The sequence below is a fragment of the Rhipicephalus sanguineus genome, chromosome 8 (assembly GCF_013339695.2).
Source record: "Rhipicephalus sanguineus isolate Rsan-2018 chromosome 8, BIME_Rsan_1.4, whole genome shotgun sequence".
Classification (NCBI taxonomy): Eukaryota; Metazoa; Arthropoda; class Arachnida; order Ixodida; family Ixodidae; genus Rhipicephalus; species Rhipicephalus sanguineus.
This window is the reverse complement of record NC_051183.1, coordinates 147,069,388-147,082,753: the sequence shown is the minus strand read 5'-3', so window position 1 is coordinate 147,082,753 and position 13,366 is coordinate 147,069,388. Positions and strand designations below refer to the sequence as shown.

The window sequence follows — 13,366 nt, the reverse complement described above, 5'->3', positions numbered from 1 at the left end:
ATAGATAGAGATAGATAGATAGATAGATAGATAGATAGATGATAGATAGATAGATAGAAACGGTCAAAGTTCCTTTAGATCGCCAAGAAATGCTTTGCATTTAGCGCCAAATAAAAGGAAGTTTTGTGAAAATAATCCAGTGTTTGTGAAAATGATGCGTTCTCGAAGTTCTAGTAATATTCTAACGTATACGCTACTGGATTTATTCGAATGCACTGTCCTATATTGGCCTCGTCGGCATTTGGCAGGACACAAAATCATAGGTAAAAAAAAAAGACGTGTCTTTCAGCGTCGTAACTTTAATTTACCAGTTCATCGGCAGCCCCGAGGCACGAACAGCGTACTGCTCAGGCATTTGCTTCGCTTTTGCCTTTTTCCTAGCGGCCAGGCGCACATCAGCAGGCGACGCTTTGGTCTCAGCCTCGGCAACCACAGGTACTGCGGACGAACATGGAGGCTGTGCGCTATCCACAGGACTCTGCTTGGAGGGCAGTGACACTGGGGTTACAGAGTCAATACTTGTTAATAGAAAGACGTCCGCCGAGGGCACGTAGACTATGGCCACAGCAGTAGCCGCCATTAGCATCGTTTCCGCGGCTAGTGCACTGTCTTCGCGGCTCTTGAGAACGCGAAGGAACGTCACGAGTCCGGTCGCAGTGCCTATCACGTAGAAAGCTAGGCCGACGGAAGAACCGGTACACCGTGACTCTGTCGGAAAAGCGGCAAGGGTGAGGTAAAATTCGAGAAATTTGACAAGTAGAAATGCAAGGCGCATCACCACCAACAGCACCGTACTCAAAGCTGTGTCATTAGCAGTGTACAGGGAGAAAAAGAGTGCCGACGAAGCACTGAACACAAGCGCTGAGTTCGCCGCCACGTTTCTGACACGGCGTCCATTTTCCAAACGAGGCCACACAGCCAGGAGCACGGGCACGATGCCGGCGTCGATGAGGGCGCGAACGTAGGTGTTACGCGCGGTAGGGCTGCTTATACTGAAGTGAACGTGCGTGAAGCCGAGGACAGTCCAGATGAAGACGGTGAGAGCGTACGTCAGTCTGAGGTCCTGTCTCTTCACGTGGCTAGCTTGGATTGTCCCTGTGGTTCCATCAGGTAGGTGCTGTGCTCTGTACATGCGTTTCTTGAAGAACTCCTGGCAGTCGCTTATGGGAGCCTGGTTGATGTTGGCTACTCTCAGTGCAACGCGCTTGGCTTCGTCTTCGCGGTGCGCGGCTATGAGCCAAGATGGCGATTCGTCGAGCACGTGGAAAGCGGCGAGCAGAACCAAGGCAAATAGTGCCAACAGAGAGTGGCACACAGTCCAACTCACCTTCAATGTAATTGCGATAGTGAGAAGTAAATGCGGAAAAACAAACGAAAGCGTCGTGCCGAAGGCGGTGTAGAGTAGTCGGCGGGTCATGGTGGTGATTTCGTACAGCAGCACTTTGAAAACGAATAGGCCGGCCGTCGCTGCTGCTGCGACTGAACGCACAACGATGAACGTCTGGAGGTCGGTGGCAACGCTGGTCGCCGCAAGCGTGATCAGCGAAGCCGCGAGGGCCAGGACTCCGACCGTTTTACGGCCAATGTGGTCGGCTATGGGGCCAAGTACAAAGAACGCGACGATCATGGCGGCCATATGCGCACCCTGGGCGACGTCGGCCAGACGTCGCCGCTCGCAGACGACGCTCCACTGGCTGACTGCGGTGTTGCCGTGCTCGTCCATGTCGAACTCCCACTCGACGCAAGGCTCGACGCGGGCCCAGTTGCCGCCGTGCGGCGGTACGCGCACCGTGCAGTGGCTGTAACTTCCGTTGGCGAAACGCGGGATAGCCAACTCCTTCCACGCGGCCACGCTCATGTTGGCAAAACCGCTCGGTCGACGACACCAGTGGTCCATCTCGCGCCACGTCATCCAGAAGAGCAGGATCTGGGCGTAGTAGACGGCACCGGTGAAGACGGTGATGATCAGAACTCGTTTTTGAAAGGATCCGTCGCCGAGCGGAATGTTCTCGTCACCGGATTCACCTTGAGCAGCAGAGTACGAGTTTTGTTATCGCTGTACGGTCGCTTCTTCTGGAGCTGGGTCGTTCGTCAACATGGCTTCTTCTTTCTTCTTCTTCTTCTTCAATTACTGCTTTCATGGCTAACGCTACCGCCTGGTATTCGACGCCATTGAGCAGGTGGCAGCATTTTATCACAACAGGAAATTTTCAATCTGTTGCCTGGGGCAAGCTCGAGGGTGTCCCAGAGTACGTGTAAAACAATTACTCGTTTCGCTAGAGCAAGTCTTCTCTCACATCTTTCAAAGAATTGGTCAGTACAATTCTAATATTATAATAACTCTTCCGGAAATGACCAACTACGCATAACTAGAACCAGTATAACAATAAGCTTTCAGCAGCTGCTGAATGAACTGGTGCGAAAAACTGCAGGCCTGTGCGAAACATGGAGCAACACTGTAGCGTAATCACGAGGAAAGCGCGTCGTACACGTTGTAGGGGTGCTTAAACTGCAATTCAGACAGCAGTAATTCAATGAGCGCACATTCATAGAAAGGGTGAGCTGCGTGATGTCAAACTCACGTTGTCAAGGGCATTCTGATTGACACTATTAGGGGCGAGGAGTTACGGAGTCGCCCTCTATCGAACGCGCCTCGATTGCGTGCTTGGTAGGATACCGCCATCGCGCTCCCCGTAGGTTTTGCTGTCGGCGCTCTACAAAAACACCTCGCGGAGTTCCTCCAGGACATTTCTGCAAGTACTTTCGGAACGAAATATGTTCTCTGCTGTCAAAATGATAAGTTTCGATGAACGAAAAGCACAAGATATAGTTTACAGTCGCTGTTTCTTTGCAAAAAAAGGGAGCGCCTGCTTCAGGCGGTCACCGCGATGGAGACCCCTGAACCGGCTTCTTGCGTGAAAAGTAGTCAGTGAATGCAAACTATGCGAAATATCTTGTTACAGTAGACTGCCTGAATAACCATAACAGAAAGAAGCCTCAAGCTAGTGATCGCACGGATTCGCGGCGACCGACGGTGCTTCTGCATGTATGAGCGTTTGCATGTATGTCTGTACATCGCGGTTTCGCTTTCGCTACGAGCGCGTTTTGACACCGTGCTGTGAATTTTAGGCCGCGAAATCTGAGAATTTGTGAGTACACAAACAACTATTGTTGCGCGGACGCTATCAGAGTAGTTCAAAAGCAATTTCGTTACAACTATATCTATACGACTTCGGCGCGCTTGTGGCTACTTGTGAATAGCCGCACCGACGATTCAACGTTTCTTCTTCTGCGGTCTGAATTCGTATATGTTTCAATGTCATTTGACAGTTGCCTCGCACTGCATATTGATCGGTCTTCTCAGCGAGCAATTGCTCTGCCTCTGTTTCTTATTTCAGTGCGCTTGTTTCGTTTGGTGCTTACAAAAAAGCGCGAGCAAATGCGACGCTGTTTTTAATATGCCTCCTTGATTACCGTCCCTTTGTATTGCACTGAACTTGCCGCCCTCTGCCATCAACAAATTCATACACCAAGCTTCACCGCTTCGAGATTGCTGGTGGAAGGAAAAGCGGTTTACGAGGCAGAGCATGTAGTAGCATGCAACGCCAAGGAAATAAATGAAAATACAGTAACGTTCGCCGGACTTGTTCTTCAAACGTAAGCTGTGAACAAGGATCCACATGAACTTGAAAGAGCGGTGAAAGAAGGAGAAGTTATTGCAGCAACCTGCAGCTGCAAAGCGGGGTAACAACAACGCGTAAAGAGTAAAATGCAAAATTTTAATGTGCAGCGTTATTTGGCAAGTTGCCCCGAAATTTTGGCACCATTGTGGTGTCTAACGCAAACAGCGCGGCATCTTTCCCAAATAAGTAAATAAGGCTCCAAAACACAAGGGGTTGGAGAGGCCCAACTTGAGTTTGAGAGTTGCACAAATAAACTCGGGCTTTTTAAAAAGCACGTAATGTTTGTTCCAGGAGAATTCAAGCTAGGCTGAAAGAATGTTATTGCCAACATAAATGCCGCGCACATCAGCCGCAGCATTTCGCTCTCTCGCTATGTACAGTCGCGCTCAATATGACTTGCAACACGGGAGCGTGTGGCCTCACGAGTTTAAAGATTTCGCATTCCTTCCACTAGCCCTTATTTCTACAACTAAACGCTGTTCTCTCACTGGGAGATGTTCCCAAATAAGAAAATAATATTAAGTTACAGAAATGAAGCAAGTTGAAGCCGTGCGCAATCATTAAACTCGTGGGGCCACGCGCTCCCGTGATGCAAGTTATATTGAGCGCGACCGTACATCCACCAGCAAACGTCGTATAGCTTATGAAGGCGAAAGCCTTAAATGTCCCATTAAACGGGAAGACTGACATTCGTGCCTCCCGCGTCGGTGGCGTCAACACGAGTGATGCTAAAAATCCAACATCACGTGATGGACTTCATCATGACATCACAGATTGCCAAAAATTTGTGACGACATTACGACGTCACCATGAAGCCACATAGGGTGACGTCACATGGCGTATTTACACGGCATGGTCGCTTTTGCACTGCCTCAGTGATCGGAGGGCCTACACGGAGGTAGTGTATACAGCCGCGTTAGGTGCAGAAAGCTTAGGATGGGGGCGGGGGAGAATCAATACATCGACATCGACTGGCAAGAAGAGCAAGATGGCTTTCGCCTTCAGTCGTCTTAGGGGAATGCATAAGGGACCCTGTGAATCCAACGTATCTAAACAATGACTTAACTATCTGCACCCGATTTTGTGGACGCTGAACACGGGGTCGACGATCAAGAGGTCGCACGGGAAGCTTCTGTGAGGTATACGCGCCTGGTAAAAGGTATCGCCTTTTCTATCCTGCGAGAGATAGCACCGTGAGACGGCGGAAAGCGCGCGCGAACGAGGCTGTGTCTCATTGCGCGCTTTCTACCACTCACCGAACATCGCAGCCGCCCGACGCACCAGCGAAAGTCTTCATCGCGGAAGTGCTGTTGCACACACGACTCGTAGCGATGGCTGCTTGCCGGTTCTTAGCTTCACAACCCACGCTTCACGCAGTTTGTGTCCCACGGGTACCGGTGCAGGCTAACACCCGCGGGACCACGGAGCAGTAGAGCAGGCATGTTCGTCGCCTTCAGAGGAACCCACTCCTATTACAATGGGTTCAGTTGTGTTCAATATGCGAGAAAACCTCCGCATTTGAAAAGACCGCAGCGCAGGTGGAACATTAAACTCGTTTTCCAAAGCACGCAGCAGTGCTTCACAAGCAGCCGACGCGGCCGCTGAGAACCACGCGATCCTGCCAAGCACGTCACGCCGGCGGTTGCACCGGCGTTTCCAGTGGTGGGCCTCTTGCCCAATACGTTGTAGGCAGTGGCGTAGCCGGAATTTCTTTTCGGGGAGGGGGGGGGGGTTCAACCATAGTTTATGTATGTTCGTGCGTGTGTTTGTATGTGCGCGTGTATATATACGCAAGCAAAACTGAAAAATTTCGGGGGGGGGGTGAGATCCCCCCCCGGCTAAGCCCCAGGTTGTAGGGGGCTTAAACTGCAATTCAGACAGCAGTAATTCAGTGTGCGCACATTCATAGAAATGTTACCGGGTGAGCTGTGTGATGTGAAACTTTCGTTGTGAAGGCCATTCTGATTGACACTATGGACACTTTGTTATCAATGAACAAAAAGTACACATAACGCTATGGCAAGATCGCGGCAGACACCAAGAACCTCTACCGGCTGCTCTAGGTTAGAAAACGATTACGCTATCTGGGCCTTGAAAGAAATATCGCTAGGCGGATGATCACGATAAATTGTGGCATGGCCTGTAAAGTGTGCTAATTTTAAATCGCCCGCGTTAACGACCGCAGAGAAAACTGAGGAGCATTGGTGAAAGCCATGACTGGGCCATTGATGAATTGTGGCACAACCCTTTGTGTACAGCTTGAAAAGTGGCCCACCATTCACAGAAATCGTATGGCATGATACGCATGAACAACAGGATGTGCGCACGTGGCAAGATCGCTCGTCGGTGACAGTGGTGGCCTGCCTAAATGAATGGCAAATAGGCGAAAAGCTATATCTGACGAAAAAAGCTAGTTTTCAAAACGACTCCCGGTTCTATGCAGTATAGAGACTTACTTGACAATGTCAAAATTAGTGTCGTACTACAAAGGGCGAGGCTTCCAGAGTGTTTAATATGTTACAATAATGGTGCCCATGTGTTTTCTAATGGAATTTCGTCGTTAACATGTCATTGGAAGCCACAACGCTTTGTAGTGCGATACGCTGCAATTTACCAAAATGTTCCACTAGGTCTGATGTATAGAACCCGGAGTGGTTATTGATAACTAGCTTTTTTCGATAGATATTGTGAGCGCGAAAAGTGAATGACTCTTCCTCCTCTTTACATATCATTATCACTTGTGCATCTTCGTCATCTGTATATATCATCATCAAGGTGATTTCGGCTCGAGCACGGCTGAATAAAGCGGTTCCTCATAAGTGGTGGAGGTGCTTTTCGATCCTCAAGTCCTCTCGCCCGTTCTCGCTGGAGCTTCGCTCAGGTCGTCGTGTCATACTACCTGCCATGCCCGGTCAAGAAATATCCTGGCTCGTCAGACACCGCCGGCCCTCTCCAGCCTCCACCGCCCGCTCTGCCCATAAACAACCGCCTGCGTGATCCACCTGTGTTCTCTGGTCTTCGAGGGGATGATGTCGAAGATTGGATCCAAAAATACGACCTCGTCAGCGACTTGGAAACAGGTGGGACAACCCACAGAAGTTGCGCAACGTCCCTTTCTACCTGTCTGACGGTCGCGAAAACGTGGTACTGGAACCATCAACCAGATCTTCCCGACTGGGACACGTTCGCGCAGCACCTTCGGCAAATCTTCGGTGCCCCCACAGTTTGAGCTGAAGCAGCTAAGAAGAAGCTCGCTGAACGTATTCAGCTACCCGGTGAGTCATACACCTCGTACATGAGGATGTCCTTGCCTTGTGCAAGCGTGTAAACGCCACCATGTCTCCCGACCGACCAAATACGCCACATTATTAAAGGCATCAACACCGTCGCCTTTAACGCACTCGCTACGCAAAACCCTGTCACCACTCAGGATGTAATCACAATTTGCCAGCGACTCGAGGAACTCCAGACTCTTCGCCTATGCTACGATGCCACCGACATTCGTCTTCCTGCGACCCTCGATTTGCGTACACTGATTCGCGACATCGTTCGTGAAGAGCTTCACGGGCGCTGCTCTTCCTGCGCTCCGGAAACTACTCTACCTTCTGCACAAACCGGCTTGCGAGACATCATTCGGCAAGAGATCGCGGCCGCATCGCGTCTGACGTGTTCCGACGGCCCCTGCGCTCGCCAGGCGCCAACGCACGCTGAAGTTGCGGCGCTCTCTGCTGCCACCACCGTCCCTGCGCCTACACCAGGAGACTATGCGCCTGTGGCTTCGTTGTCCCCGCCGGCGCGTGCACAGCCTTACTACACCGCTCCGCGCCCTCCTCGGCCCAAATGTTACTACTGTGGCTATCGAGGACACATATCCCGCTTTTGTCGAAGGCGCCAACAGGACGAGCAACGCGGCTACGTTCCCGACGAACGCCCAGGCATCCGACCGGCCACCAGCTACCAACGGACGACCTACCGCTCTTCCTACCATCGGTCACCTTCTCCTCCCTACCGTCCTGATATGGCTGTGAATTCACGCGAGTCTCGGCGCAGGTCACCTTCTCCACGTCGCCGTTCAGTGTCGCCTCTGCGACCCGCCTCCCACGTCACGAACGCCCACTCGGAACACTCCCCTATGCAATTTTAGGAGGGGAAACTGCATTCACCGGACAGCCAACAATTCCTCCAGAGCGACCATCAAACTTCTTAGTAGTGTCTGTAGAAGGTGTACGCGTCGAGGCTTTCGTGGACACTGGCGCTGCCGTTGCGATTATTCATGCTGATTTTTGTTCCCGCCTTCGCAAAGTGACCACGCCTTACTGCGGCCCACCTCTCCGTGCAGCAACCAACTCTATCATTCGTCCATTGCCATAGTGCACGGTTCGTGTCTGCATAGATGGCATTCGTCATCACATTGTGTTTGCGGTATTTCGTGAGTGCACCCACGAACTCATTTTGTGGTGGGATTTCTTATCTTCTGCGTCTGCTTCCATATCTTGTGATCAGCGCCTCATACATCTGAATGCCACTGACTCTTCTTCGCCTCAACACGAAGGGCGCATTCGCCTTGTCGCCAGCTCAGATTATGTTCTTCGACCATCTATAGAAGAAATTATAAGCGTTAATTCCAACGACATTGTGGATGGTGATGTCCTCATTCTTCCTTACGGCCATACCCTGTCTCGAGGCATTGTGATAATTCCAGGTCTTATTCGCTTCTCTGACGGGTCTGCCTTCCTTACCGCTTTAAATCAAACCCCCGAATCTTTACTGCTGCCCCGTGGATCAACCGTCACTTGCGCGGTCGACACTCACCCCGTTGCGATTGTTGCCCTTCCGAGCCAAGAACTACCAGAGTCAAATTTGCCGCCACTCAATGCCTCTTCCACACCTTTGTTGGCAACCATAAGCCCTGACCTAACACCTGGACAGAGTCAAGATTTGCTCGCCCTATTGAACCGACATCGTTCTTTGTTTGACGTGAATTCGCCCGTCCTCAGCATGACTACCGCCGCTACCCACAGTATTCAGACTGACGGCTCCCGTATTATTCACCGGCGCCCATATCGCGTGTCTCTCACAGAGAGCAAGATCATCGAGGAAAACGTCTCAGACATGCTACGACGAAACATCATACGTCCTTCCTCAAGTCCTTGGTCATCCCCAGTTGTTCTAGTACAAAAGAAAGATGACACAGTTCGTTTCTGCGTCGATTACCGTGCACTAAACAAAATAACGCGCAAAGATGTTTATCCTCTGCCACGGATCGACGACGCACTGGATTCGTTACATGGCGCCGCGTATTTTTCTAGCCTTGACCTCAGATCAGGCTACTGGCAAATACCGATGTCGGAGTCTGACAAAGAGAAGACCGCCTTTTCCACCCCAGATGGTCTCTACGAGTTTAATGTGATGCCTTTTGGGCTTTGTAATGCGCCCGCTACCTTCGAACGCATGATAGACAACGTACTGCGTGGTCTGAAATGGAAAACATGTCTCTGCTATCTCGACGACATAGTAGTGTTTTCATCCACGTTGTCGCAACATCTGCGACGTCTTGAGGAAGTCCTCACCTGCCTTGCAAAAGCCGGCCTACAGCTCAATACGAAAAAATGTAGCTTTGCCAGCAAGACAATTAAGGTTCTCGGCCACTTAGTCAGCAAACAAGGCATTCGGCCGGACCCTGAGAAGCTTGCCGCCGTTCTCAACTTTCCCCGGCCACAGCGTCAAAAAGACCTGCGCAGCTTTCTTGGGTTGGCTTCTACCGGCGCTTCATACGCGACTTCGCAGCACTTGCGTCTCCGCTCCATCAACTCCTCGCAAGTAACGCGCCCTTTGTTTGGTCCGAAGACTGCGAGAATTTTTTCCTGGCGTTAAAGCAAGCCCTTACGTCCGATCCGGTACTGTGCCACTTCGACCCCGACACACCCACCATCATTCACACTGACGCTAGCAGTCATGGTTTAGGTGCAGTTCTCCTGCAGCGTGACAACATCTCGCGCGAACGCGTCGTTGCTTAGGCTAGTCGTGCTCTTACCGTTGCAGAAAAAAAAACTACAGCATCACTGAGCAGGAGTGCCTTGCTGTTGTTTGGGCAGTACAAAAATTTCGCCCATATCTCCACGGCCGCCACTTTACAGTCGTTACCGATCATAACGCACTGCGCTGGCTTTCGTCACTGAAAAACTTATCGGGTCGCCTTGGTCGCTGGGTGCTTCGCTTACAGGAGTACGATTTCGATGTCACCTACAGGTCTGGAAAGAAGCACCAAGACGCCGATGCCTTATCACGCTGCCCTCTGCCCAGCGAAGATAACCAACCATCCTCGCTCCAAAACGACACCGTCTTTCCAGTCGCAACGCTAAGTTGGCTATCGTCCGGCACCCCATCCGTCCTCGTTTCGCACCAACGTGTCGACCCTTACTGCCGCACTATTGTTGAACGCATCAACGGCTCTTCTCCTCCTCCAAACGCCGACTCCGTCGCCAACTCAGACAATTCAAGCTTAACGGTGGTGCTTTATATCGATATGTGTACCACCCCGATGGAAACAAATGGGTCCCGGTCGTACCACGTTCTCTCCAACGTGAGGTTCTGGAAGCGTTTCACGATGATCCAACGGCCAGTCATCTAGGCTATCATAAAACTTACGACAAAATACGAAGTCGCTGCTACTGGCCTGGCCTTTCTTCAGCCGTAGCCAAGTATGTCGCCTCCTGTGTCCATTGCCAACGGCGAAAGTGACCAACGACTGCTCCTGCTGGCTCATTGCAACCACTTCCCTGTCCCGCCTTGCCTTTTGAAGTCGTCGGAATAGACTTGTACGGCCCTCTTCCTACAACATCGAATGGGAATCGTTGGATTGTCACGGCCGTTGACCATCTGACCCGCTACGCGGAAACAGCCTCTCTACAATCTGCGACTGCCACTGAAGTCGCCGATTTCTTTCTGCGCAACATCTTTTTACGCCATGGAGACCCACGCGTTCTCCTCAGCGATCGCGGTAAAGTCTTTCTGTCTTCTATTGTTGACCAAGTTTTGCGTGCCTCCAACACCATTCACAAGAAAACATCTAGTTACCATCCGCAGACAAACGGATTGACAGAACGCTTTCATCGGACCCTCTCGGATATGATCTCAATGTACATCCACCCCAACCACACGAACTGGGATGCAATCCTACCCTTCGTGACATTCGCTTACAATACGGCGACGCAACGCACTACCGGCTTTTCTCCATTTTTCCTCGTCCATGGCCGCTCCACGAGTTTCGCTCTGGACGTCTCGTTCCTTTCGGCACCTGCACCCTCAACAGCTCCTTTCTCTGAACAGTTTTTGTGTCGCCTCGCACACTGCCGTCACCTGGCCCGTGTTAACACCGGCCTTTCCCAGGAAACTCGAAAGTGTCGCTATGACTCGTCTCGGCGTGTTGTGACTTTTTTCCCTGGAGACGAAGTTCTCTGGACTCCACTGCGCGTTCCCGGCTTTTGCGACAAGTTCACCAGTCGTTTTATCGGACCGTACACGGTCGTCCAACAGACATCCCCTGTTAATTACCGCGTATGCCCTCTTAGCACTCCATCTGATCACCGTTGCCGTGGGACAGAGATAGTGCATGTATCTCGTTTAAAGCCTTATACCCGACGCATTTCATAGTACTCTCAGGCGGTCAGGCGGCCGCTTCCATCGCGCGATCGGGAATTAGTGTGAGCGCGAAAAGTGAATGACTCTTCCTCTTCTTTACATATCATCATCACTTGTGTATCTTCGTCATCTGTATATATCATCATCAATGTGATTTCGGCTCGAGCACGGCTGAATAAAGCGGTTCCTCATAATATCATTATGTCAGTGTATTCTCTGGTTTCGAATGCAAGATCATAGATATTTCCAGTTTAGTTACAAAGGGCTGTGAGATCTCACTTTGCAACGAATGGGAAATGCTAAGAACAATGCCGCTCACAACTCCTTGAGAGATTTCTATTACAAACAGCAACCACAAAACGTGTACGTAGTCAAAATCCTTACAACTACAGTTTTAAATGCGAAGCATTTCTTAGCGAACCTCTGGCACTTTGAGCGTTTCTATCTACGTATCTATCTATCTATCTATCTATCTATCTATCTATCTATCTATCTATCTATCTATCTATCTATCTATCTATCTATCTATCTATCTATCTATCTATCTATCTATCTAGCCGCCTACTGCTCTCATGATGGCCTCCTTAACTTGGTGTAGACCAAAATTTGCATGGGAGGGTAAGAGGAGTTGACGAATATGACTGCCGGGTCATGACATGAATAACGTTAAAATCTTGTTGCGTACGTCGTCAAACCCTTTCCACTAGACACGTGTGGCACATACCCGTTTACCACGGGCCGCGGTGTACGGGTATGCGCCACATGTGATTGACAGTTTATATCTACCCAGGAACGGCGAGAACAGACATTGATAACTTAAATGCAAGAGCGTTAAGGAAAACCAACGTCGGCAGCGTTGACTCAACGAATGGAAAGAATGAAAATTAGGATCCCGGCAGGAATCGACCCCAAGCATTCTGCGTGGCAATCAGGTATTCTACCACTGAGCCACGCCAGGTCTATAAACTGGTTTGAAAAAACAGCCTACGCAGGCCAAATGTGGGTGCAACGTCAATTGCGGTTGTGGTGCTGGCTATCTAATTTTACGAAAAAGCAATAAACACTACATGATACTCCTACGATGTGTACTACTACGATACAGGCGTCATATGAGATTCACGTCTGTAGTTCCAGTGTTGGCTCCGCTTTTATAGCAGTCTAATAAACAATACGTTTGTATTCCTATGATTCAGCATGCTAAATTGAAGCATTGCTCGACCCCGGAGGAATACTGTAACGAAAGTTACATATGATATCCACATCACCGCACCGTAAAGTCACTTCGTCCACCAGAACGACGCAGTGTCCTCTTAGTTTCTTACGAGGTTGCGCGATGGCCTCATGCTGACCGAGGATGATGCCAGATTGATTGACAGCCGCTTTGTAGACTAGGCTACGTAGGCCACATACGCCCAGGTAGTCTACGAATACGACAAACACCATCCAGTGATGTTGATCTACGTAGCACTATCCAGGCCTACCAGCCTCGACGGCCTATGCCACACCAACGCGACGGGTGGCTTCAGCTTCTGACATGTCGCCGGCTCCGTCGACAGACAATGTCTTGACGAAATGACAGAGGCATCCACGAATTCCAACAGCTCTACTATACGACATACTTCACTACACATGGACCCCTCGTCACCACGATCACGACCGGATCCTATAATAAGTCATGACCAGCTGCTGGTACTCACTGATCACGGTGATGATGCCCTTGTTCAAGAACAGTCAAGAACTTCTTGCACACATGCACACGGGTTCGTGAAACGTGCGTGCGTTCTCGGGACACGTATAAGCACGACATATCAGCTTACCGCTTCTGGTGTTGGCAATGCCAACATTGCCATTGGCAGCATTACGCAACCGTAAACAACTGGTTATATAACACATATGCGGCTCTTCAACATATATATGTGTGCGTATAAAATATATACAAATCTTTAGCGTCATTTTGTAACGTGTCGCTCAGTAAAAAAAGTTACGCCGCAGTCACCCACCCGCCGCATGCTTCGCATAACATCGACTCCAACGGTACGTGG

At 50.4% G+C, this 13,366-nt stretch overlaps 1 protein-coding gene across 1 annotated transcript; it reads right to left on the bottom strand.

The window, feature by feature from the left end:
* Positions 1–304: 304 nt before the first annotated feature.
* LOC119403568 (solute carrier family 22 member 7-like) lies at positions 305–5,125 on the bottom strand. The gene is made up of 2 exons (XM_037670497.1): positions 5,050–5,125; positions 305–2,025 (listed from the first exon to the last, which is right to left on the bottom strand). The coding sequence occupies exons 1-2, from the start codon at positions 5,123–5,125 to the stop codon at positions 305–307; spliced, it is 1,797 nt and encodes a 598-aa protein (XP_037526425.1).
* Between the last annotated feature and the right edge of the window lie 8,241 nt (positions 5,126–13,366).